General features: G+C 40.6%; 1 protein-coding gene across 7 annotated transcripts in view; it reads left to right on the top strand.

Moving 5' to 3' along the window:
- The window catches only part of PTPRM (protein tyrosine phosphatase receptor type M), an 890,665-nt gene that overhangs the window by 784,649 nt on the left and 82,445 nt on the right, over positions 1–23,571 (top strand). For all 7 annotated transcript variants that reach the window (XM_056137857.1, XM_056137858.1, XM_056137855.1 and 4 more), the window contains 2 exons: positions 19,314–19,390; positions 23,383–23,419. In XM_056137857.1, the coding sequence (XP_055993832.1) occupies positions 19,314–19,390; positions 23,383–23,419 (114 nt within the window). The remainder of the gene's footprint in view (positions 1–19,313; positions 19,391–23,382; positions 23,420–23,571) is intronic.

Below are 23,571 nucleotides of genomic sequence, written 5' to 3'. Positions count from 1 at the left end.
GACAAGGTACTAAGAGAACTCATGCTATTTCAAAAAATAGGTAAAAAAAATTAAAACTTAAAAACAAAACAATGAGGAAATAGGCTTGAATGGCTAGAGTATTTCAGGGGAGCAATGTATTAGCTTTATTGACTGTGAAAGTGTAGTGAAATCTATTTCCTTGAGTTAGTTAGTATTGCTTAGCAGGACAGTATAGATTCTATAGCAGATGCCCTAACAGCATTGTCTGCAGTTACAGCAAGTTCTGTGTCTGCTCTAAACAAGACATTGACCGAACAATGTGAGCCTGTGAAGTGTGGCTGCTACCAAGGATGTAAATCTTAAATTTGTTTTAATTTTAATAATTTTGAACATAACTTGTACATAACAGTGTTCTCTAGTTAGGTGGAGATAGTGCATCTCCACATGTTTTATACTAAAAATAGGGGTGGGTTTTCATGGAATATATTCTAATTCTCTTTAACTATTCACAGAGCCAACCTAATGGTTTTCAGATGACAAGTGTTAAGTTAGAAAACTGATCTGATCATTTTATTTATTTATTTATTTATTTATTTGTTATATTATTTAGGTTCTGTGGTTTACAAAACTGTTAACTTAGGGTTTTATTTAACCCTTGAATCCTTAAGTACTGTTGAATGTGGCCCAAAATAAAATAAGCAAAAAACAGCAAAATACCCTCCCCACACCCCACACATATTTATAATATTGAGGACCAGAGAAATGGCACAAGGGGCAAGAGTCCATCCCTGCATGAGCATACCCAGCCCCAAACCCAGTACCACATGGCCCTGCAGCATGCCAGTTGCTATCTGCACAGCACCTCTTTGGCAGGTCCTGGCATTGTCTTGACTGACCAGTTAGCTGAGTTATCATCGGGAATGCATTTGGACCCCATAGAACTTTTTGAGAGGCATGCCAAAAAACTCTGTTTTTTAAAAAAAACATTGAAGAGCCAAGAAGATAACACAGAGGTGAAGGGTAGAAGCATTTGCCTGACTCTCATTCAGTCCCCCCAGCATGACCTGAACCCCCAAGCACTGCTAGGTGTAGACCTCAAGACTCCCAAGCACTGCCATGTGCCTGGAGACCCCAAGCTCATCAAGGGTGCTTTGGACCAAGTCACACCACCACTTCAGGCCTAGAAGCTAGACTTCTGTTCCAGTTGGTCAAACGTCTCTGGAATAATCTCCAGGGCCCTAAGCACTGTTTGGGAGCACCCCTAAAAATAAAAGACAAAACTGTTATATATACATATATATGTATGTATCCATACATATATATTTTCTTCTTCAGTTTTATTTACCTTTCTGAGACTGGCTGACTTAGTAAGTTATTTGAAATGGGAAAAAGAATTTTAGTATTTGGAGGGGGCTGGCATGAAAGCACAGTTGATAAGGCATTTGCCTTGCACGCGGCTGACATGGCCAACCTGTGTTCAATTCCTTCCCCCCTCTCGGAGAGCCGGGCAAACTACCGAGAATATCTCGCCCACACGGCAAAGCCTGGCAAGCTCTCCGTGACATATTCAATATGCCAAAAACAGTAAAAAACAAGCCTCACAATTTGTTGTGAGATGTTATTGGTGCCCACTCAAGCAAATTGATGAACAATGGGAGAACAGTGAACAGTGGACAGCATTTGGAAGTCTTGGCTACAAAGCAATGAGCTAGTGGGTAACTGCGGGCACTGCCACTGCCATTTTTTGCACAACCAGAGCTGCCCAATAACCCTCCCCATCTTGTGCCACACACCAGCTCTGTTCTGCTCCAGCCCCTGTGTCTGGCTATCACTCTTCCTCCTCATCTCCAGGACTGATTTTCTAGCTCTCACTCTCCATCTGGGACCCAAGGCCTTGGGCATCATCTCATCAAATGGCTTGTTTTGTACTGTCAGGAAGAAGGTCCAGGTCTCCTAGCTTCTCACTTCATCTTACCTCTCAGTTTTCATAGAGTCCAGAGGCTTTTCCCACTACACATTTCATCTCTTTTCTCTCCTATTTTTAAGTAAAAGTTGTATGCATTTCAGATGGCCACATGATTATTTCCTATCCAAATGCAAGGAAAAATAACTGTTACACCCAGGAAAGTGGCATCTGGTCACATGGTTACATGTGTTTTATACATGGTGAGAGCAACTGAAATCTACTCTCTTCACCAATACACAGATTCAGTACAGTATTAACATCCAAGTCATCATGCTGGACATTAGATTTCCACGCTCCTTCATCTTTTATAACTGCCACTCAATTCTCTTTGACACGCAGATCCCAGAGCCCCCAACTGCCCTTCGCTATTCTGATCCTACCCCTCCTTTCTGCTTCTACTTGATTTTTTCAGATTCCACATGTAAGACCATGTAGGGTTTATTTTTCTATCTCTAGCTTATTTCATTTACCTGATACATTCCAGGTTCATCCCTGCTATTGCTGATGGTTATCTTGTCCTCTAGGTTTCCGCTAGTTTCTATAAAGCTCTACCTGTCTACATTATTTATACAGTTGTCCAGAATTTATTACTCTGAGATTTCGATCACTCTGGCCACCTGGCTGACAGTTATAAGTGCATTTATAACAAGATATCCAGGTCCTCAGTTAAGACTCTTAATTCACCCCAGCTAAATAGGATGACTCTGATACCACATATGGGTTATGAAAATATCACTGCTCCTGGTTTAAATGCTAGCTAGCCGTATCTGGTGCCAGCTCTGACCCACTGTCTGTCTGACCGAACCCCCAGGTTGAGCTGTTTCCTAGGAAATCCTGACTAAGCTCCTCAGAGGAGTTAGTGAATATTCATTTCAGAAGTGCTTTATCTGAGGCTCTCTGTGTGTCTGTAGGTACAGAAGTCAAGAGAAATTGTAGATACTGTTAGAATCATGGAAGGATTTGAGGAATGAAAATAATAGAAATACTTTTTTTTCCTTTGGTGGAATGTACTCCCAAGCACTGCTCAGGAAACCTAAAGGCCCACCACCTGTGATTCTCAGTCAACCTGGCCAAGTGGTCTAATCTTCTCACCCTTCCTTGAGATGCTGCTCAGATCTCTCAGTGTTGGGGGCCATCAGGACCACTCGGGAGTACTTGCGGCATCCGAGGCTACACCTGATGGTGCTTAATTGTCACCTGGTTGGGATCAAACATGAGGTCTTAATGCATTGAGAGCATGTGCCCTGATCCCTGATTTATACCCCTGGCCATAAAAATTGCATGAATCATACTTACGTATATGCTCATTTGCTTGTTACTTCACAGACATGGAGAAGAGTACTACCTTTTCCACTACCTGCTGAAATATATGTAAATACAGGGTTCATTGCAGGAACTGGAAATCCTGCTTCACAAAGTTCAGCCTAGGGAATAACACCACTTACTGGAATGAGGAGTTGGGAAATTAGTCGGCCTATCTTAGAAATTCTTGTTAGTGCTTTTCAAAGAACATAAGAGGCGCTTATAATGATGACATCCATTGTTTTGCAACAGCGTTTGCATATAAAATGGTTTCAATGGTGCTTAAAAGCTGTTTATTGGCTTTTGCTCTTAAGTAACTCAAACTTTCCCCTTATTTACACATTAAACTTGCTGAGCCAGCCCTTTCCAAATATAAAATCATATTCCATCCACCACTACCAACCACACTACATGCCCCACAAACACACACACACACACACACACACACACACACACACACACACATACACACACAACCATAGCCCTCCTGCTACTCTTGTATTCCTGATGGTCATTAGAAACTCTACCTTGAAAATCGCCCTTCTAAAGGCAGCTCCTTCAAGCTGTGGGATCCTCTTTGCTGGGGACTGGCAGTTGACGATAAGGAACCAGAACCTGGAGACCCTACCCTTGAGACTGTGGCCCTTGATTTGCTTCGTGCCAGCATCTCGGCCAGGAAACTAAGCTATGCCGCAGAAAAAGAGGAGCTGAGAACAAACACAAAGAGAGCATGCTTAATGTTGTGAAGGCAACAGAGAAGCAATTATAAGTAAACTGGATGAGAAAGCTATCTGACATGATAGTTGGATGATAGATAGATAGATAGATAGATAGATAGATAGATAGATAGATAATAGATAGATAGATAGATAGATAGATAGAATATTCATCAGCAAGTGGGACATGTAGCAGAGAATATAAAGTGGGGAGGGGAGTCAGCTAGGTCAGGTAAAGGTAAAGGCCCTCCCGTTGATCGTCGATTTGCTCGAGCGGGCCCAGTAACGTCTCCATTGGAGACTTTGTTGTTACTGTGTTTGGCATATCGAATACTCTCGGTAGCTTGCTGGGCTCTCCGAGAGGGGTGGAGGCTAGGTCAGAGGTTGATATTTTTTCATTGGGGTAAGGCCTCCCGAGGGGTCAGCTCAAACCAGCACCTGGGACAGGCAATGGCTGTGAGAAAGATGTGGACTGGAGGCACAGCAAAGTGTCCGGTGTCACTTGAACAGCATGAGGGAGAGACTAGGGGGTAAAGGGATGGACAGAGGGTGACCAGGCCGCAGAAAGAGACACAGCTCTACCCTCAGGAGATTTCAAATGGGGGAGGAAAAGTTCTACTGATGGTATAAAGGAATCTAATGTTTATGGAAATAAATAAAAATGAAGGACTACAAAGACCAGGGGCACTATACTGTGAGAACATGTAATGGGGGTGGATTTATTCTAGAGATGTAGGACCTACTAGCACAGTGGTAGGGCGTTTGCCTTGCACGCAGCCAACATGGCCGACCTGAGTTCGATTCCTCCACCCCTCTCGGAGAGCCCGGCAAGCTACTGAAAGTATCTCGCCCGCCAGGCAGAGCCTGGCAAGCTCCCCGTGACGTATTCGATATGCCAGACACAGTGACAACAAAGTCTCCAATGGTGACATTACTGGGCCCGCTCAAGCAAGTCGATGAACAACGGGAGGGCCTTTACCTTTACCTTTACCATCTCCCTGAGCTCTGAAGATGAATGCTCACTTCAGGAGGGCATAGCCACAAGGGTTACCAGGTGGTCCACACCCCTAAAGGAACCCCGAGTATGAAGGGAAGAGGAAGGGAGGAGTAAGGCATGGGGGTGGGTAGGAGGGATCCAGAGCTGCAAAGCTTTCTGGAGCACAGTAGGACTTGAATCTTTGTTACAAAATAAGGGATGGGGGGCAGGGTGCAGAAGATAATGCTATAGGAAAAGTAAGCTTGGAAGGGAGTCCAAGGGTCCATGGAAGTTTGTAGTAGGAAAAACTTATGAGTTCAGCTTGAAGATAAGTTGAGATACCTTTGAAATATTCAAAGGAGATGCCATGTAAGCAGTTATACAGACTCTCAAGAACACAAAAATATGGGTCTTGACAGGAGTATAAATTAGTGGATTGAACAGATCAGTAGCAGTTGAAGCCATTGTGATAAAGTTGCCTAAGGATGGAGCATGGAGGATGCAGCCTGGAGGAAAGGAAAGTTTTAGGACAAACTGTTCATCATCTAAAAGAAACCTTCCATCATGGAGACCCATGGGTATTTCTAGTGTCCTGGTGGAAAGTCTAGTGTAGTAAAGACTGATGTCACTACATGAAAATCATTCATATGATGAGCAAGAGCCACTTTGAATGAGTGGAGGGAGGGCGAGGAGGCAAGTGAGTAAGGTGTGTCTGTGACAATAGATACTTTACCGTTGAAGGTGCAAATGTAAGGGAGAAACTGACGCCATGACAGGCGTGCCATGACAGGTGGCATAAATCAGCAAAACCAAGTAGGCCTCAGGTTCATTTCCTGGAACTGAAACAGTCTTGGTTTCCCAACAATGAAACAATGTGTAACTGGCCAACCTCAACCCACCTGGAAAAGTTCCTGCGCCCAATAAATGGGTTCAATCAATCAGTTCTCACACTGCCCCAGAAATTGCCTTTGTTAACCCTGAAAGAATGAGTTTCAGATGTAAACATAAACTGTTAGTGGAAACTATTGTTCAACTATTGCCTGACCACTGTTAACCTAGATACTTGACAAAACACCTTCATTTGGTAACGATGATTTCTTTTTGAAACAATAAGTCATGTGCTGCTTATGTAATCAAGCCGTTTATAAACTGCTTGTACTTGGAGGTCGGAGTCGCTATCAAGAGATCACTCTGTGGGTGAGATAGTTGAACCAGTTAACTTGAATAAAACTCCCTCTGCTTTTGCATTATCAGGGTTCATATCTTTGTCTATCTCATCTCTTGAGAACCCATAGTACCAGGCTTAACACAGACAGAAGGTGTTAGGGGAGTTTTGATTTTCATATATGTTGGGATTACCACCTCTTACTCCCTTTTCTCTTGTGCAGTGGTAACTAAGATTAGAGCAAAAACTTTTTCCAAATATGCTACCTGATTCCTTTAACCAGTTACTCCTGATGCCCTATGTTAAAGACTTTGTTCTTCCAGGATTCACGATCACAATCACAACCATCCTGTTATTCGTCGATTGCCTCGAGCAGGCCCCAGTAACATCTCCTTCGTCCTAGCCCTGAGATTTTGAAAAAAGTGCCATATTCAAGGCTCTTTCAGAGTTAGGAGAATGAGACCCATCATTGTTACTGGTATTTGGCATATTGGGTATGCCACAGGGAGTTTGTCAGACTCTGCTGTGTCGGCAGGTTACATTCGGTAGCCTGCCAGTTTGTACAAAGTAGGAATGAGATAATAAGATGTCGCGCAGCCGCAAATGCGGCCGTGTGCTTCCAGGAACTGGGTTTTATAGTCTCTGGGTCTTGGCCGTTGATGGGATTACACGACACCAGAGGGCCAATTGGTGGGTGTGACCCCCGCCTACTGGAATTTGGAGGATCTGGGTGGAGGATGCTCAGCCCCAATCCGAGTAGGCTTGGAGATCTCAGTCCTGGGACCCGCATGCCTTTGTTCCTCTACCAGTACCTTCATGTGTGCGGAGAGTGGTCTCAGCATGGTGGTGGCTGGTTCTGGAGGTCTTCGGCTGCCAGAGCCCTGGTCAGGGCGGGGAGGGAAACTCAACCCGCTCCCCTCCAAGGGGCCCTGGCGAGGACAGCCAGGCGTGGGGGCAGGAGACTCTGCTGTGTAGGAATATTTTAAAATAATAATTTAGTTCGTGGATCACAGGGATAGTACAGTGGGTGAGGTACTTGCTTAGCACACAGTTGATCTGAGTTCAATTCCTGACATTGCGTATGGTCCCCCCAAGCTGTGCCAGGAATAATTAATTCCCGAACACAGAGCCAGGAATAAACCCTGAGCACTACTGGGTGTGGTCTGCAGAAACAAAATGATAACAAAGATGATAATGTTGATAATATTTCTCTCTACTCAGTAAGTAGCTAAACTGTGTCATAGATGAGATATCCACTGTTGCCATGGTCCAGCTTAGGTCTAAAGATGCTCAACACAAAAGGGAGCAAGAATTCAGTTAGACAAAAGTACACTGGCAAGAAGAGCTTTGGGTAGCAAAATTGAGGTGGACAAGAATAAAGAAGAAAGAAGAACATGGCATGTCTAGGTGGCCAAGGGTAAAAATCCTGAAAAATCAGGCAAAATTAAGAACAGCTGCCCTACCAGCAATCGGGTGTGTGTGTGGGGGGGGGGGGGGGGGGGGCGGGGAGGGAGGAGAATGAGGTGAGATGGAGGAGGGGTAAAAATATCTGAGAGAATGTGTAGATTTAAAAAAAAGACAGAAACAAAACAAGATTGAACTAGTCACACATTAAACTAATAGCAGAAGCATCACTGAACTCAAAGATTCCTTATTCAGAACCTTTGTGGCTGGGCCTGAGCACAGGGATGGACAGAGGCAGGAAGTCCAGGCTGCAGTGGCAGGGGAGTGACGTTGCCAGTAGTCCTGGGTCCTTGCTCATGTCGCTCCTTGATACCAGTGCAGCAGCGATTCTTGGCAAGAGAGTAACCACAGAGGAGCAAAGCCATTATTCGCAGAAATCAATTCTAATTAAAATTAATTTTGAGTTTCTTCTCAGAGGGCAAATGTTACTTAGATCATTGTGATTCTGTTTTACCTTATATAGGCCATCAATAGTTAGCAGAAAGAGAGAATTGGTTAGAGGTGAAGGATGATCAATGATGTATTCTTTCTGCCTCTGTGATAGTATCTAGTCACATACAAATTGCATTTGCACCACTATTACCCATATTCTTATTTTTAATATGAAAATGTTAAGATATTTGGAACTATTTAGAACATGATGGTACTGACCCCCCCAAAAGGTATAAGTACATTCTTTAGGATCTTAGAATAGAACATAAACACATAGTTTGGGTCTGTAATTACACTACTGATAATGTATGAGACATACATGTATGCATGTCTAAATTCATGTCTGCATGAATACAGGTGTGTGCATATGCTCATGCATAACTGCTTGGTGCACTCATGCACAGGGGAAAGAATAGCAGAGTATGACTCTGTGTGCTTTTTTTTAGCCCCCAAATACTCATTTTGCTTTGGTTCATATACTGAATGAAGCCCTTCAAAAGCAGCCAGTCCTTTTAAGTAGGTTGATTATTTTCAAATGGCACAGTTGGTTACATTCCTAGTGAATTAACATTGAAATATGATTAAAGTATAAATAGCAATTGAATTGTAATCATATTCTAGTCATTCATGACTTAATAAGTATCTTCTTAATTATGAAAGCAATTCATAAACAATAAAGAAAATGTGTGTAGTGAAGAAAACTTTGTTAAAAATTTTCCAAAATTGAAGTCTTGTTCATTTTATTTCTTTTTTTGTTCCCTCCATCTCTCTTTTTTCAGTTCCTTGCCATGACTGCATTTCTTTTATTTTTAATTAAGATATATGTATTGTTTTCTTTTGATCTTGAATAGTTCAAATTATGTAGATAATTGAGATAAAACACAAAATTTTAAAGATGAAAAGAAATGTCCCTGATAATTTTATCACCCCACAGACCCCACTTCTTTTCTGTTATCCTTTGCCACGCTCCTACTTAATGCTTTGTGTCATTTTGTAAATGGATACATACAGGCAGGCTGCTTTCCATCCTACTCTACTTCATTCTACAGTCACAGACATCCTTCCAGATAAAGAAACGAAAAGCATAGCAATCCTTTTTAATGAATATATCATAGAAACTCCATTGTTTTATAGGAACACCATTGATAGTTCCTTATTGATAACAACAAATGGTTTAAACATGATGGGTAGGTAGAATAAATTGCATATAAGATCAGTTCTCATAATTAATTTGCTAGACAGGAAAGAGGCTGAAGGCAAAAAAAAATAAAATAGTTAAGTTGAAAAAAAACATCAGATCTTGAATTAACTGATTAGCACTAATGATACAAGTGACAGCTCACATTTATATAATTCTCATACTAGCCACAAATTTATTACTTACATTAATTCACAAAATCCACAGAAACTCTATAGGTAGACAGTATTACTATTTTTATCCATTCATAACTATTGCCATATTCAATACATTTGAATTAGCTGAGGCATAGAGAGGTTAAATCGCGTATCCAAGGTTATACAGCTACAAAGTGGTAGCCTGGGCTGGAGCGATAGCACAGCGGATAGGGCGCTCGCCTTACAAGCGGCCAACATGGCTGACCCGAGTTCGATTCCTCCATCCCTCTCGGAGAGCCCGGCAAGCTACCGAGAGTATTCGATATGCCAGACACAGTAACAACAAAGTCTCCAATGGAGACGTTACTGGGCCCGCTCGAGCAAATACAAAGTGATAGTGACAGAAATAGAAGGTAAAGGTAAAGGTAAAGGCCCTCCCGTTGATCGTCGATTTTGCTCGAGCGGGCCCAGTAGCACAGCGGGTAGGGTGTTCGCCTTACACGCAGCCAACATGGCCGACCCGAGTTCGATTCCTCCGCCCCTCTTGGAGAGCCCGGCAAGCTACCGAGAGTATTCGATATGCCAGACACAGTAACAACAAAGTCTCCAATGGAGACGTTACTGGGCCCGCTCGACAGAAATAGAAATGGAAAGAAAAATGACTGAAATGGGTGCCAAGGGATTAAGAATTGTTAAGAAGAATTCAGTCTATGCCAAACCCTTTTCCTGGTTCTTCTTTATTTTTTCCCACTTATTTCAACACCATGATTTACAAAATTTTTCATGATGATTTGTTACAGGCATTCAATATTCCAACCCCAATCCCACCACCACTGTCTCCTTTGCCTCACCATTGTCTCCATCTTCCCAACCACCCCTCAAGTCTGCCCCCATGGCATGCCCACAAGAATTTATTTTATATTGCTTGTTACCACTAAATGGCTAAGGGAATGATAAAAAATATATTTATGTAGAAGAAAATCTGTGAAAATTGTTTTGTCTTACCATGGGGACATTGAGTCCTTATCTGAGAGTTTACTAAGCTGTTGTTGCTAGTTAAGCCTTCTGTGTTAATGTTCAGTTAGTTGAGATGGTTGACTTCTACATTACATCCCATCCAATTTGGTGTGCTAATAACAGCAGTGTTGAGGAGTTTGGAGGTGTAGCAGCCGCGGGCACCAGAAAATCCAGAATATTTAACTGGGCGGTCTGGTCGGAGGTATGGCAGTAGCTTTGGGGTGTGGGAGCAGCTTCTGGGGTTTTGTTGGGGTAGGAACTGGGCCGCTCCCTCTCAAGGGTTCTTCTGAAAAGAGTTTGGGCTACTCTTTCCCAGGGATCTAACCAGGACAAGCTACACAGAAGACAAGACCTTGTCCTTGTATAAGACTTTACCAGCTCCTGGACAATTACTTTTTAATGAGAACTAACTGTCCTGTGTATTTACTCAACAAAGATTCTCCCAGTTGGTTTCCCCATCCTCTGAAATCTTCTCTGTGTTACTCCCTTTTAACAGATGAAGCCCAGAAACACTCAAAACATGCATCTAAATTCACAGTACATGTGGGAGCCTAAGACCAGGACTCCGTGTGTCAGTACTTTTATTCATTATACGATATCGGCATGAAATTAATTTGGAATAACCAGAAAAGATACTCATAGTGGGAGAAAAACCGAAATGGTAAATTAGAACTACTGTATAGGTCTTTTCAGCCTTATCAGGCTGTATTTTCCAGTAATACTCAAGTGTCTTTATAGTCATGTCCCTTATCTTTTTATCTTTTGTGGTAAATAATTTATCTATGCTTGTTTGTTTGTTTTGCTTTGGGGATAAATCCAATGACGTAACACATTATACTTTCCAAATACTTAAACCTGAACAATTGGGTTCTCCACACTTCTTCCTCCTTCTTCTCCAAATGGTAGACCTCTACATTGAGAATGGCTTCTACATCCAGTCAGCCTCCAAAGTGGGGCCCAGGGTACAGGAACCAGCCAAGTGAGCAGTTGATCTTTCTATGCATCCTTGCCTGAGTGAGTTCCATATTTACCAATGCCAAGAATGTCCTTGGGCGTTTTTCTCAGTCATTTGATGCTATTTTGCTTCCAGAGGCACCCCACTACCACTATCCACCACAAATGGAACTGAGTTTTCCTAAGAGAATGGCTCGTATATGTTTTCTTAACTGATACCTGATTCACAGTGAATATTTCAAGAAAATATAGCAGTGAGTTCATAGATACTGATTTATTTGCCCCCTGTAGTCTATATTTATTACCTTTATAGCCAACTGAGAGCTTGATTTAAAGAAAGATGCCTGAGAATCCTGGTTTTTACACTAGAAGCACTCTGAGTAGAAATTTAGAGAAGGCTGAAGGCTGGAGGCAAGGTTTGTGTACTCCTTCACTATCTCTTTTACTGGCTCAATCTGGTTAACCATGACACTTTTTGATTTATTGTTGTTTCTGAAGAATGTTCTACATATTTCCATGAAAAAAGAATTAACTGGATCAAATCCTGACCTTACATCCCAGAAGAGTAATCATGTCAGGACCACACTGCCTCCTGGATAAAACTCATGTCAGTCTTCTCCACAGCTGTACCCCTTCTTCTTCTTTGAGACTTAACCACTCCCTTGGCTAGAAAGTCATTTTCCCCAAACTTAATACATGTTATCACTGGAAGAAATAATGCCTTCTACATGTTCTTTCTTTTTCTTACTTAGACATTGTGATTTCCAAAGTTGTTGACAATAGAGTTTACCAACAATTAGAATTGGCATATAACATTCCCAACTCCAGTCCAACCACCAGTGTTCACATCCCCCCACCAGCTATCCCAGATTCCACTTCCTGTCTCATTGCCAGACATATTTTTAAGTTTGGTTACTATATTTTGGGTTACTCTAAATAGTAGTGTTCTATCTAGTGGTTTATGTATGTATAAATATCTCATGTCTACACCACATATAAGCCCTAGACCCCCAAGCCTTGCCCTTATGTTTCGTCTGTACTGCCTCTTCTAACTCCCATCATTTCTCTCATTCCCTGGAATTTTTGTTTCTGCAATCTAGAACCAAAGTTTGGCCACAATTTGATGCGTTCTATTTACTAGACAGGCTATTGCCACATTTTAGTGAAAACATTTGGTATTTGCCCCTGTCTTTCTAACTTACTCCACTTAACTTGAGATCCTCCAGTTCTGGCCACATTCAGCAAATTTCTTGTTTTCACCATTTCTTGTGGCTTACTGGTATTTTGTTGTGTAAGTCTACCACCACTTCCTTATCCACTCTTTTGTAGTTGGACTCTTGGGTTGTTTCCATGTCCCGTCTATTGTAGTAAGTGCTGCAATGAAGATAGATGTACATGTATCTTTTCTAACGGATGTGTTTATATCTTGGGGATAGATACCAAGAACTGAGGTCACTGGGTCAGGTCATATAGGAGCTCTAGTTTTAGATTTTTGAAACTCTCCATCTTATTTTCCACAGGGACTGAGCCAGACATCAGTCCCACCAGCCTTGCATGAGAATTCCTCTCTACCTCATTCCAGCCAACATAGGTTGTACCTGTCCTTTTTTACATATCCTCACTGTTTTGAGGTGATATTTCATTTTTATCTTAATTTAAATTTTTCTGATAGTAAATTATGATACACTTTTCATATACCTAATGGCTCTCCATCTGTTCTTTAGAGAAGTGTCTGTTCATTTCCTTCCTCCATTTGTATGGGGTTATTGAATATATTGGGTTGATCTTTATGAGTGATTTATGTCTTTGATATTAACCCTTTACCTGACATATTGAGTATAGATATTTTCTCCTGTTCAGTGAGATGCCTTAATTTTAGCCCACATTTCTTTTGCCAGAGAGTAACTTTTCAAATAATTTATTTTGGTTTGGGGGCCATACCTGCTGTGCTTAGTTAGGGTTTACTCTGGCACGGAACTCAAGGATCACTCCTGGTATTTCTCAGGAGACCAAAAGGGGTATCAGAAATCAAACCTGAGTCAGCCACAAGCAAGACAAACACCACTACTCCAGCTCAAAAAGAAACCTTTTAATTTGATATACTCTCATTTATTTATTTTTGTTTCTGCTCTCTTTGCCAATGGAGTATATCATTGAAAATACTTCTGAAATCTAAATCCTGCCTCAATGTATTGTATGAATTCTAGCCTAAACTCCATGTCTTTGATCTACATTGAATTAACTTTTATATAAGGTGTGAGATATGGAATCAGGATTTTATTTGTTTGTTTGGTTTTGTCTGTTGCATCCAACTTTGCAAGCACCATTTATCAAAGAGGTTATCTTTACTTCATATACATGGCTCTTTTTTCATGGATTTGCTGTCCATGTATCTGAGCGTTTATCACAGGCTCTCAGTTATAGGCCACAGTCTCAAATCTAACCCAGTCCATACTAATTCTATGCTTATTTGATCACTTTCAAAGTCAAGAAATTTATTATTTCTCAGAATGACTTTGGCTATTGGAATATTTTTATGGTTTCATACAAATTTATTAGTGACTGTTTTAAGTCCTTGAAGAATGTCAGTGATTTTGATGGGAATTGTATTGAATCTGTGTAACAGTTGAGGTAGTATGGCCATTTTAACAATATAGATTCTTCCAATCCATGAACATGGAATATTTTTTTAATTTCCTGAAGTCTTCTTCTATTTCCTTCTTCAGTGACATATAGTTCTCCACAAAAAGTTTTTCCATTTCTTTTGTTACATTGATTCCCAGATACTTCATGGTTTTTGAACACAATTTTGAATGGAGTATTTTATCTTGTAAGGGATATAATATAACAGAGTACTTTTTATCTCCTTCTCTTCTAGTTTAATATTTAATATAGAAATATATACAAATTTTTGCATATTAATTTTGTAGTCTGCCTCTTTATGATACTGATTTGCTGTTACTAAATTTTTTTGTGAAATCCATAGTGTCCTCTATGTATATTATCATTATCATGTCATCTGCAAATAGTGACAGTTTGACTTCTTTTCCCAATTGGATATCTTTGATTTCTTTTCCTTGCCTAATTGCTGCCACTGGGATTTCCAGAAATACATTGAATAATAATGGGGAAAGTGGACATTTTTGTCTTGTACCTAATTTCAGAGGGAAAGCTTTTCGTTTTCAGCACTGAGTATAATACTAGCTGTGGGGTTATTATAAATGGCTGTTACTATTTTGATGAAGTTTCCTTTTTGTTGATGAATTTTTATCACGAATGGGTGTTGGATTTTGTCAAAGGTTTTCTTTCATTGATTGATATAATCATATGATTTTTATCTTTCCTTTTATTGATTAAACATATTAATTGATTTGCATATGTTGAACTATTTTACATCACTAATATGAATTCCATAAACTTCTCTTTTCAATAATTTTTCAACACTCTTTTTGGGACACAGTCATAATTTATGACAGTTGTTCTCTAACAGCATACTATAAAATGCTGCTATTCTGACTTTCTTGCTTTAGGAAAAGAGAACTACCCTAGTCAGAAATCTCCCTCATTGAGAAACTCCCAAGCCTCTTAAGCTGCCAAGTTATGAGATATTCTTTCCTCCTTTGAAAGTACTATTACCTTCAGCATCCAGAGTTACAGTGAAGAACAAAGAACTGTTCTGCAAGAGTGGTGTAGAGTACAGAAATTGGACTTTTTAGCTTGATGTAAAATGCGCAAAACAAAAGACATATTAGGTCCATAGTTGAGTGGCATTACTACTTGTCTTTGTTATGGAACCATTGCCTCACTCATAAACAACTTACTCATCTTCCCAAATTGAAACTCTACATCCATAGAATAACTCCCTGTGCTTAGTTCCACTAGCGCAGGCAACCAACACTCTATCCTCTGTCTCTGTGTATCTGGCTGCTCTAGATGCTTGATATAAATGGGATCATACAATATTTATCCTTTTGTGTCTGGCTTATTTCACTTAGCAGAATGTCCTCAGAATGGATTGCTTCATTTGTAAATGTGAAATATAGGTCTACAAAAATCCCTATACGATTTGATACAAAACACTCATAACATCACTACCAAATTAAAATTCAAAACAAGCAATCCTTGGGAAGCTCCAGCAACCTTCACCTGCACCTAACTCTGCCCTTATTTTGCTGAGATAGTTACTATTCTGGTACCTGACTCATGAGTGTGCAGCCAAGAGTTAAGTGCTCACGTGTGTCTGGCTGAACCCCTGCACTCTAATCTGTGTATGGATGGAATCCTGGTGTGGACACAATGGACTTCGGGAAAGATGCCCGTAGAATGGACACTGTGCCCAAGAGGTAAAATCTATTAGAGTTGACTTTAACGTGAAGATACTGCCGTAAAAGTGAAGAGAAATAAAGGCAACTCAGTCCACTTCAGAAAAGTGTCCTGTGAGTTTTTCTGACATGAATGAATCGAGCAAATGAATTTGAAGAAGGAGCATCCAAGTTTAGAAAAATGGAGGGAAGGATAACTAAATGGTAAGAGGAGGAGGGACAGCTACTTCCCAGTCTCTGTTTATCGGAGAGGAGAGAGCAGTCTGGTTAGAGATGGAAGACTCTAGCGAGAACATTACAGAACTACATGTGATTGCTCAGGGTGGTAAGTCATGGAGAGTGAGAAGCATTCATCCTGAGGTTTCAGGAGAAATAAAGTGCAGAAGAGGGAGAAACTGGCACAGTAAGACAGTCGATCCTAAGACAGCCCTGCTTCAATCCATCAGGAGCCTCGAGTGCCACAACTGCCTTTGAAACGATGGTCCTTTGAAACCTAGTCTCTCTTGGGAGGAGAAGACTGAAATCCTGATGTGTATAGGATAGCCACTAGTCAATTCTATCATAGCATCTTTCATCCAGGAAGCTCCTTTGGCTTATTGCTTAACCTGAAAGAGCCGGTGCATGCACGGACTTTCCTAGCAGATATAAAAGCAGTACAGGCCATATCTGCCCCAACGCCCCTGGACTCGCTTCCCCCACCACATGGGTAGACTGGAATAGAGAGTCTGGTTTTAGGTGCAAGGTATTCTAGGGAATTTGTTCTAACAGAGATTATCCTGAGGGAGGATTCTGACCAAATGGGACCTTTTCTGAGCTGCTATCATTGGAATGTCAGCTCTGAGGACAGTAAAATGAAAGGTGTGAGTGTCTACCTCAGAACCTGATAAAAACAACAACCAATAACTACCCACATACCAGACTTTGTCTGCGTATATTTTGGGGAGATATTTTAGTACTCATAATAAACAGATTGGGGTGAGTACTTTCAATCCACATTTTACCGTTGAGGAAACTGAAAACAGAGAGATGAAGCATCTTTCCAAAAATCACAAGCTCTGACCTACACATCTAACCCAGGAGCTCATGCACAAACAACTCCCCATACTCCTTGCTAAGCAGGGCAGACAGAAACGGCTTTCTGAAGAACTTTCTTATTTTAAAATATGTACTTGTTTTACCTGGCCAGGAATCTTTAAACAGGGAAACCTTCAGAATCTCCTCGGTGACGCTGGCAGCTCTGGGGATTGAACTCACAGTTCTGAATTCTCAATGGAGCGCTTTAAGCCACAGAGCAATCTCCCAGGCCCTTATGTTCTTCTTGTGTGACCCCCCTTGTCACATTTCCAACCGAATTCACTGAGCCTCAGCTCATCATAAGGTCCTGGCTGGAAGTGCTGTAACTGTCCACTGTGAGTTAGCAACTGCTGTGAATGTTAGCAACCTGACCCACATTTCCTTCTGCCCACATTATCGGAAACAGCAAGAAAAGCACACCCAGCAGGAGGTGAAATTCTGATGGGTCAATGTGAAATGTTTGCCAAGCTAAGGAACAGGCCCAATCAGAAAGAATGGCCCATTGTACCAGGCCTCCTGACTCTCACCTCCAGGAGTGCTATTTCTCACCTGTCACCCTACCACCCAACACTAATTGACTTAGTGTGTGTGGGCTGGGCCTCTATTTTGGAGGGAAGCTGCCCTCCTCAGAGACTGCTGGTGCTTCCCTTTCAGAGCTGCTGATTCTCACTCCCTCTCAGTGCTGAGTAAAAGTAGTGGTTAGGTAGGGCCTATGGAACCAGACCTTTGGTGGTTGCTATGTTGTATAGAGCCCACTTTTTGAAGTTGTTTGCCTGTCTACAGTACATCAACCAACATCACTGCAATAATATATACGCAGAAATAAATAAATGTTGCTTTCATATGTAAGTTTGAATGAAAAGGATTCTTAGAAAAACAATGTTTTTTTTAAAATTTTTGCTTTCCTTATACTTTTATTTTTTGTTTTGTTTTGTTTTTTGTTTGTTTGTTTTTGGTATTTGAGCCATACCAGAGACTTTGGGCAATGCACTACTCATTGCTCAGTGATTGTTCCTGACAGGGTCCCAGGGACACTGTTTCCAGGAATCACATCCAGGCTTTCTGGATGCAATGTATGTGCTCCAGACCTTTGAGCTATCTCTCCACCCCCAAAACAAATTTTAAAACTTTTTTATTTTTTTAAATTTTATTTGAGGCACTGTGTTGTGTGGTGCTGTGATCGAGAAGGTTCCGCTCCTCCATCAGGGTAGCCACTTCCCCCATCTCAGTGCCCTGCTCCATCTTCCTGCCCAGCCCACCAAGGCACAAGTACTTTTTAAGTACTTTTTAACTTTTTAAAAGTACTTGTTAAGTACTTTTTAACCCCATAAAATATAAGATTCACTTACTATATTGAAGCGATAGCACAGCGGGTAGGGCGTTCGTTCGCCTTACAAGCGGCCAACATGGTCGACCCGAGTTTGATTCCTCCGCCCCTCTCGGAGAGCCCGGCAAGCTACCGAGAGTATTCGATATGCCAGACACAGTAACAACAAAGTCTCCAATGGAGACGTTACTGGGCCCGCTCGAGCAAATCGACGATCAACGGGAGGGCCTTTATTTACTATATTGAAGACAAAGCTCTCACTTAGGAATGTCTTGGGGACAAACATGCTGTGTTTCAGGCACTAATCTATGGGTGGGGTGGCAAACAGAATGAAAAATGGCAAACAAACAAGATTCTCCTGCTCATATAGACAGAAGAGAACTTTAAACATGTTCCTTTTTTTTTAATTTAGGTTTTCAAGTGAGTGATTCAATGCCTCAATAGTAATGATTCACATAACTTTTCAGCTGATTAATGCCATAATCATAGCCCTTCTACTATACTTAAAGTGTGGGCCCTCATGCTTGGCCAACTTTTTTTTTTTTTATTTCACTCTTAAAACAACCCAATTTGGGGCTAGAGAGAGAGTACAGAGAAGTTAAGGTGACTACACTGCAGCTTTGGGACCCAATAATGAACTGTGGGTCTGGTTGATGGATAATCATAGTGACTAGCCCCTAGATCGTCTGAGCACTAGTTGCGAGTATTCCCCAAGTAGCAGATCAATTTGAAGAAATTGTTTCTCCAGGTGAGAGGCTGAGCCTGGGTGGCATAACTGACTAACCTCTAGTCACATGACTGATTGGTGACTACTCACTGATGTCCCCAGTGCAGAAAAGGCTGACAGAGCTCCTAGGTAATGACTGGGGCTGAATTTCAGCCCACCTGTCAGAAGGCCGGGCCATGGTTTATAACCATCATTTGTCAGAGTAGATGTCGTAGGCAACCTTCAAAATCTCAGGGTTCCTGGGTGATTTAGTGAAGTTGCTCAAACTTCCAATTCAAGAAATAATTCTGTTGTGATTTACAGGACTCTAGATAGAAGTCTCAAAGCTTTGCCAATGCTCCAGGTCTGTAAATGATCAAAGAATCAGTTAATGAGATTTTTCTGGTAAATGCAGTCTTAAGACCTTTGCAGTCTGACTGCAAAATAAGTGTCACGTTGTATAGTATTTAATTCTTTGTGTATTTTTAAAGCAGCTTGCATATGAATGATCTCCGTGTGGTATGCACTGTCCTGGGGCTCTGAGCAGCCCCACAGATTGCTTTTGTTAACGGTTCTCTTCTCCTTATCTTTTGCAGATGATCATTCCCGGGTGAGGCTGCAGACCTTAGAAGGAGACACCAACTCAGATTATATCAATGGAAATTACATCGATGTATGTATTTTGAAACTGTCAACAAACCTCACTCTTTTAGCACATACCCTATCTCATTTCTACTGTAAGATTGGTGGAAGCCATTGGTCCAATTACAGAAGCAAACAAATGAAAATTAACACCACCCATAAACATCGCCAGACTTGGTGGTGGTGAACATATGGCTGCTCCTTCCTCAAGTCAGCCTATTTGCTAGAGAACCTGCCTGGACTGCCTGGACCTTATTTGGCATTTCCATGCTTATGTGGACAAAGAAAACAGTATTTTTTTTTTCTTTGTCAACAACTTAGATTACCCAACACTTAAGAAAATCTCTCTGCATATTAGTAGGACAAAACTCTGTAATTCCTAATTCGGTGATTTGCCATCTCTTGTCATCACTCCACTTTTAAGTTGCCTTCAAAGCAGTCTGCAGCTGTTAACCAGGACATCTAAGGCACGCAAGACATGGCATTAAATATGTAGGCTGTTTAATTATTGATGACTGCTTCTTTGTCCATTCTGCATCATGTTAACTTAATATCTTATGTTAGAATAAATTCTCCAGGAGCAGCATGTTTTCAGTTGAAAGAATGAATGAAATCAAAAGTATAGTGAAACTCAAGGAAAAGTTGCCATTACCTCCAAGACCAAAGCTGAAATAAAATAGATTCCAGCTCCCTCCTAGTCTCTGGGCTAGCCCATCTAACTGAGTCTCAGTCTCTCAACTACTTTGCAGCCAGGTTTTTTTGATATATGTATTATTCTATTTTCTTGGTTGAATAGTACTCAATCCTACTAAAGATACTAAGTTTGATCTAAAAATAGTTCTAAGAATATTTTTTTGCTTATTGGATAGGTTTGGCAGTTTTGGTTTCCCTGTGAGGATAGGGTCTGGAGGGTAATTATTTGGGAATAAAGCAAATACTAAGACATCAAATAAAGACTTCAATGTCATTTTGATAATGTCTCAAAATGGCTAACCTCAGGTCAGCTCATATTTATTAAAGCAAAGTTTTTTCATAAAGTTCATGAACTTATTCTTTGTTCAGCAAAAGTTTACTGACTATGTGATTCCCATTACCTTCTCCCCAGATCCTTACAGTTTAGGAGCTGAAATAAGAAACACTTTTCTCTAATATTCCTTCCCACAGGGAGAAAAACTAACATGAAACTGTGTGCTATTAAACTTTATATGCCCTATACCTGGCACATTCCTGAAGTATTGCAAGCACCTAAGAAGTGGTTGCTGAATCACTGATGGGAGTAATAAATATGGTCAAGTTAAGCATCATAGCAGAGGTGATTTGATAACCTTTAAAGATTCAAATCTAATCTTTAAAGAATAGGTGATGCAGAGAAAAGAAGATACCATACTCAAGTAAATAATTTGAAGGAAATTAAAAAGGCAATGAAATTACCAAGTTAACTAGGTCTAATTTTAACAGATAAAAAAGTGCAAGGCCCTTTTATTCACTCCATCAATAAGATTTTATTGATTATGTTACTCTTCTAGGCACTGTAATTATGACTGAGACCAATTCACACCAAAAATTAAAAGGAGCTGAAACTCTAACCAGAAAAAAGATACTATAAAGAATGTAAAATATTCAGATGGGCACAGTTACTATGCAGAAAACAAAAGCCATAAAGGGATAAAAAGAGTGCCAGATTTAGAGAGGGATTGCAATTTTGAATAAAATGACTAAAATAGATTCCAATGAGGAAGCAATGTTTTGTTTTTGTTTTTTGTTTTGTTTGCTTTTCTTGCGAGGGCACCCCCTGTTGTGCTCTGACTTTTGTACTTCAGGATCACTCCCTGCAGTGTTTGGATGACCCTATGTGGTATTTGATCCATGATCAAACCCTAGACAGCCACATGCAAGGCAATACCCTCTCCAATTCTGAGGAGGTGATATTTGAGGAAAGAAGATGAGGGGTTGAGCCATGTAAAATTTAGGAGGAAGAGACTGAAGACTGACAGACATGTGAGAAGGCATTGCCACACAGGCTGTCTGGAGAATTTGAAGAAAAAATCACCAGACAGACACTGATGTTACTGGAGTGGGGCGAAAGGGAAGTTATAGATGATGAGGAGAGAGAAGATGTGAGAACAAATCATGTAAACTGTCATAAGAACTTTGCCCTTCACTGAGAAATGAATAGTCATTAGAAGGACGTAAGCAGAAGTGACATGCTCTGGAAGATAAGAGAACGACCAGCTGTAGGCAGGTGAGAACAGTGCCTGCTCCGTGGCTGTGGAAGCACTGAGAGGGGACGTGGTTTGGCTGGTTACCCTGAAAGATTGAGAAATGGTTCGGTCCTGGACAGGTGCCCCTGAGGTTGCCAGCAGATTGGGTCTGGAGTCTAGGAGAAAGAGAGGAGTTAAAGATGTCTTCAAGAGATGGTGTTATTTATTCAGGCAATTTGGTGGAGCAGAATCAGGTGATAGATAGAGAGGGGAAATAAGTTTGATTTCAGAAGTGTTAAAGCTTCAGATATATGCTAGACATCCAATTGAAGGTGCCATATAGAAAATACATGTCACCTGAGGATTCCAGGAGGAAAGCCCCACCAAGAAGAAGGTAGGACTCATCAGAAGCAGTTGCTTGAAGGCCAGTAAACTGCATGAAACAGCCAAGGGAGTGAATCTAAACCAATGAACGAGTCCAAAAACTGAAGGCAAAAAGACAGTAGTGGGGTTAAGGCATCTGCCTTACATGCAGTCAACCCTTGTTTGATTCCCAGCATCCCATGACTGCTGTATACTGCTGGCTCTGTCCCTCCGTTTGCCCACAAAGTACCCTCCAAAAAAAGAGCCGTAGAGATGATCATTCCAACATTAATATCACAATAAAAGGAGCAACTAAAGAATGATGAGTAGCTAGGAAATTAAAGTGGAAGAAACTAATGAAGAAAATATTCCAAGGGCATTAGTTGTGTTCATGCTGCTAAGAAATCACTATTGTGTTTAACAATTCAAGTTGTTCATAAAGTGTGTGGGATATTTAACAAATGAGTTTCTCTTGACATAGAATAAGTTAGACCACAGTCTTGCCCATGTGGTGCATATTAGTCAGCAAGAAAAGAGTGATTATCTAAATAATTTCATTTAATACCTGTCAGCATATACCTATGACCTGTCAGTTATATGAAAGAATGTTATTTTGTTGTTGTTCATTAATAGTTCTTGTCTTTAAGAGTAAAAATTAAAAATCTTAACATATATACATTCGCTTGAAAAATCTATTCCCAAGCTTTAATATTCTTCTTTCTAGCTGACTGTAGGCATAGTATTTTGGATAATCTCATTGAATGAAAGAAGGTATTAATTTTCATGGATATATTATGTTAATTTTGTTACCTTTGTATCATTTTCTTGGAGTTGCCTTTATCTATCCCAGATATTGACCCTACAGCATTCTTTGTGTATTTATTTCTTTGACCTCAGTTTTCATCTTTGCCGCTTCTTATTGATTCATAATAAAAACAAGAGCTCTTGCAGAATTTTTTGCTCTTTGAATTTCTGAACCTTGTTATAGTGTTAGGATATGGAATAAGCAGTGATTAAGAATGATGTTTAATACTACTATTGATATAACTGCGTATACTGTTAAAACAGAGTATGTGCTAAAGCCTCGGCACATTGCCAATAGCAACCCAAACTGAAATGAAATTCTGTTGAACATTCCCAGACTGTTTGCACTCTAATAAGAGTCTTGCTTGTGTTATTTCTGAGAATCCATAAGACTTTTAGTGTTTATGGTCATCCATCATTTCATAGTGAGTGTGTGATTGCTACTTGCACTCCTTGTGCAAGCATCAGAACTGTTATGTTTGATGCACCTCCTTTTATTAGGAGGATCTCTGTGGTACTGGGTCCAGTAATTGCACTTTCAAGTGATGCAGCTACTGGTATTAGTATGAGTATTCATTTTGGCAGGCTTAACATATGACTTCTGTGCTGCTTCCTGATTTAACTTTATCAGTTATCCTTTCTCATTTATTTTTAGGGTTATCATCGACCAAATCATTATATTGCTACTCAAGGTAAGTTTATTTCAGCCTTGATGTCTCTCTTCCTTCCCCCTTCCTTTGTTATTTTGTACTATCTGATCCTCCCTCAGAATGGTACTTGCACATGAGATTGCACTATTTAGTGCAATTATGGCCATAGCATATAATCCCCAGTTCTCATTTCA

Source organism: Sorex fumeus, unplaced genomic scaffold, assembly GCF_029834395.1.
Source record: "Sorex fumeus unplaced genomic scaffold, SorFum_2.1 ptg000128l, whole genome shotgun sequence".
Classification (NCBI taxonomy): domain Eukaryota; kingdom Metazoa; phylum Chordata; class Mammalia; order Eulipotyphla; family Soricidae; genus Sorex; species Sorex fumeus.
The sequence above is the reverse complement of the archived record's forward strand: the minus strand, read 5'-3'. Positions and strand labels throughout refer to the sequence as shown.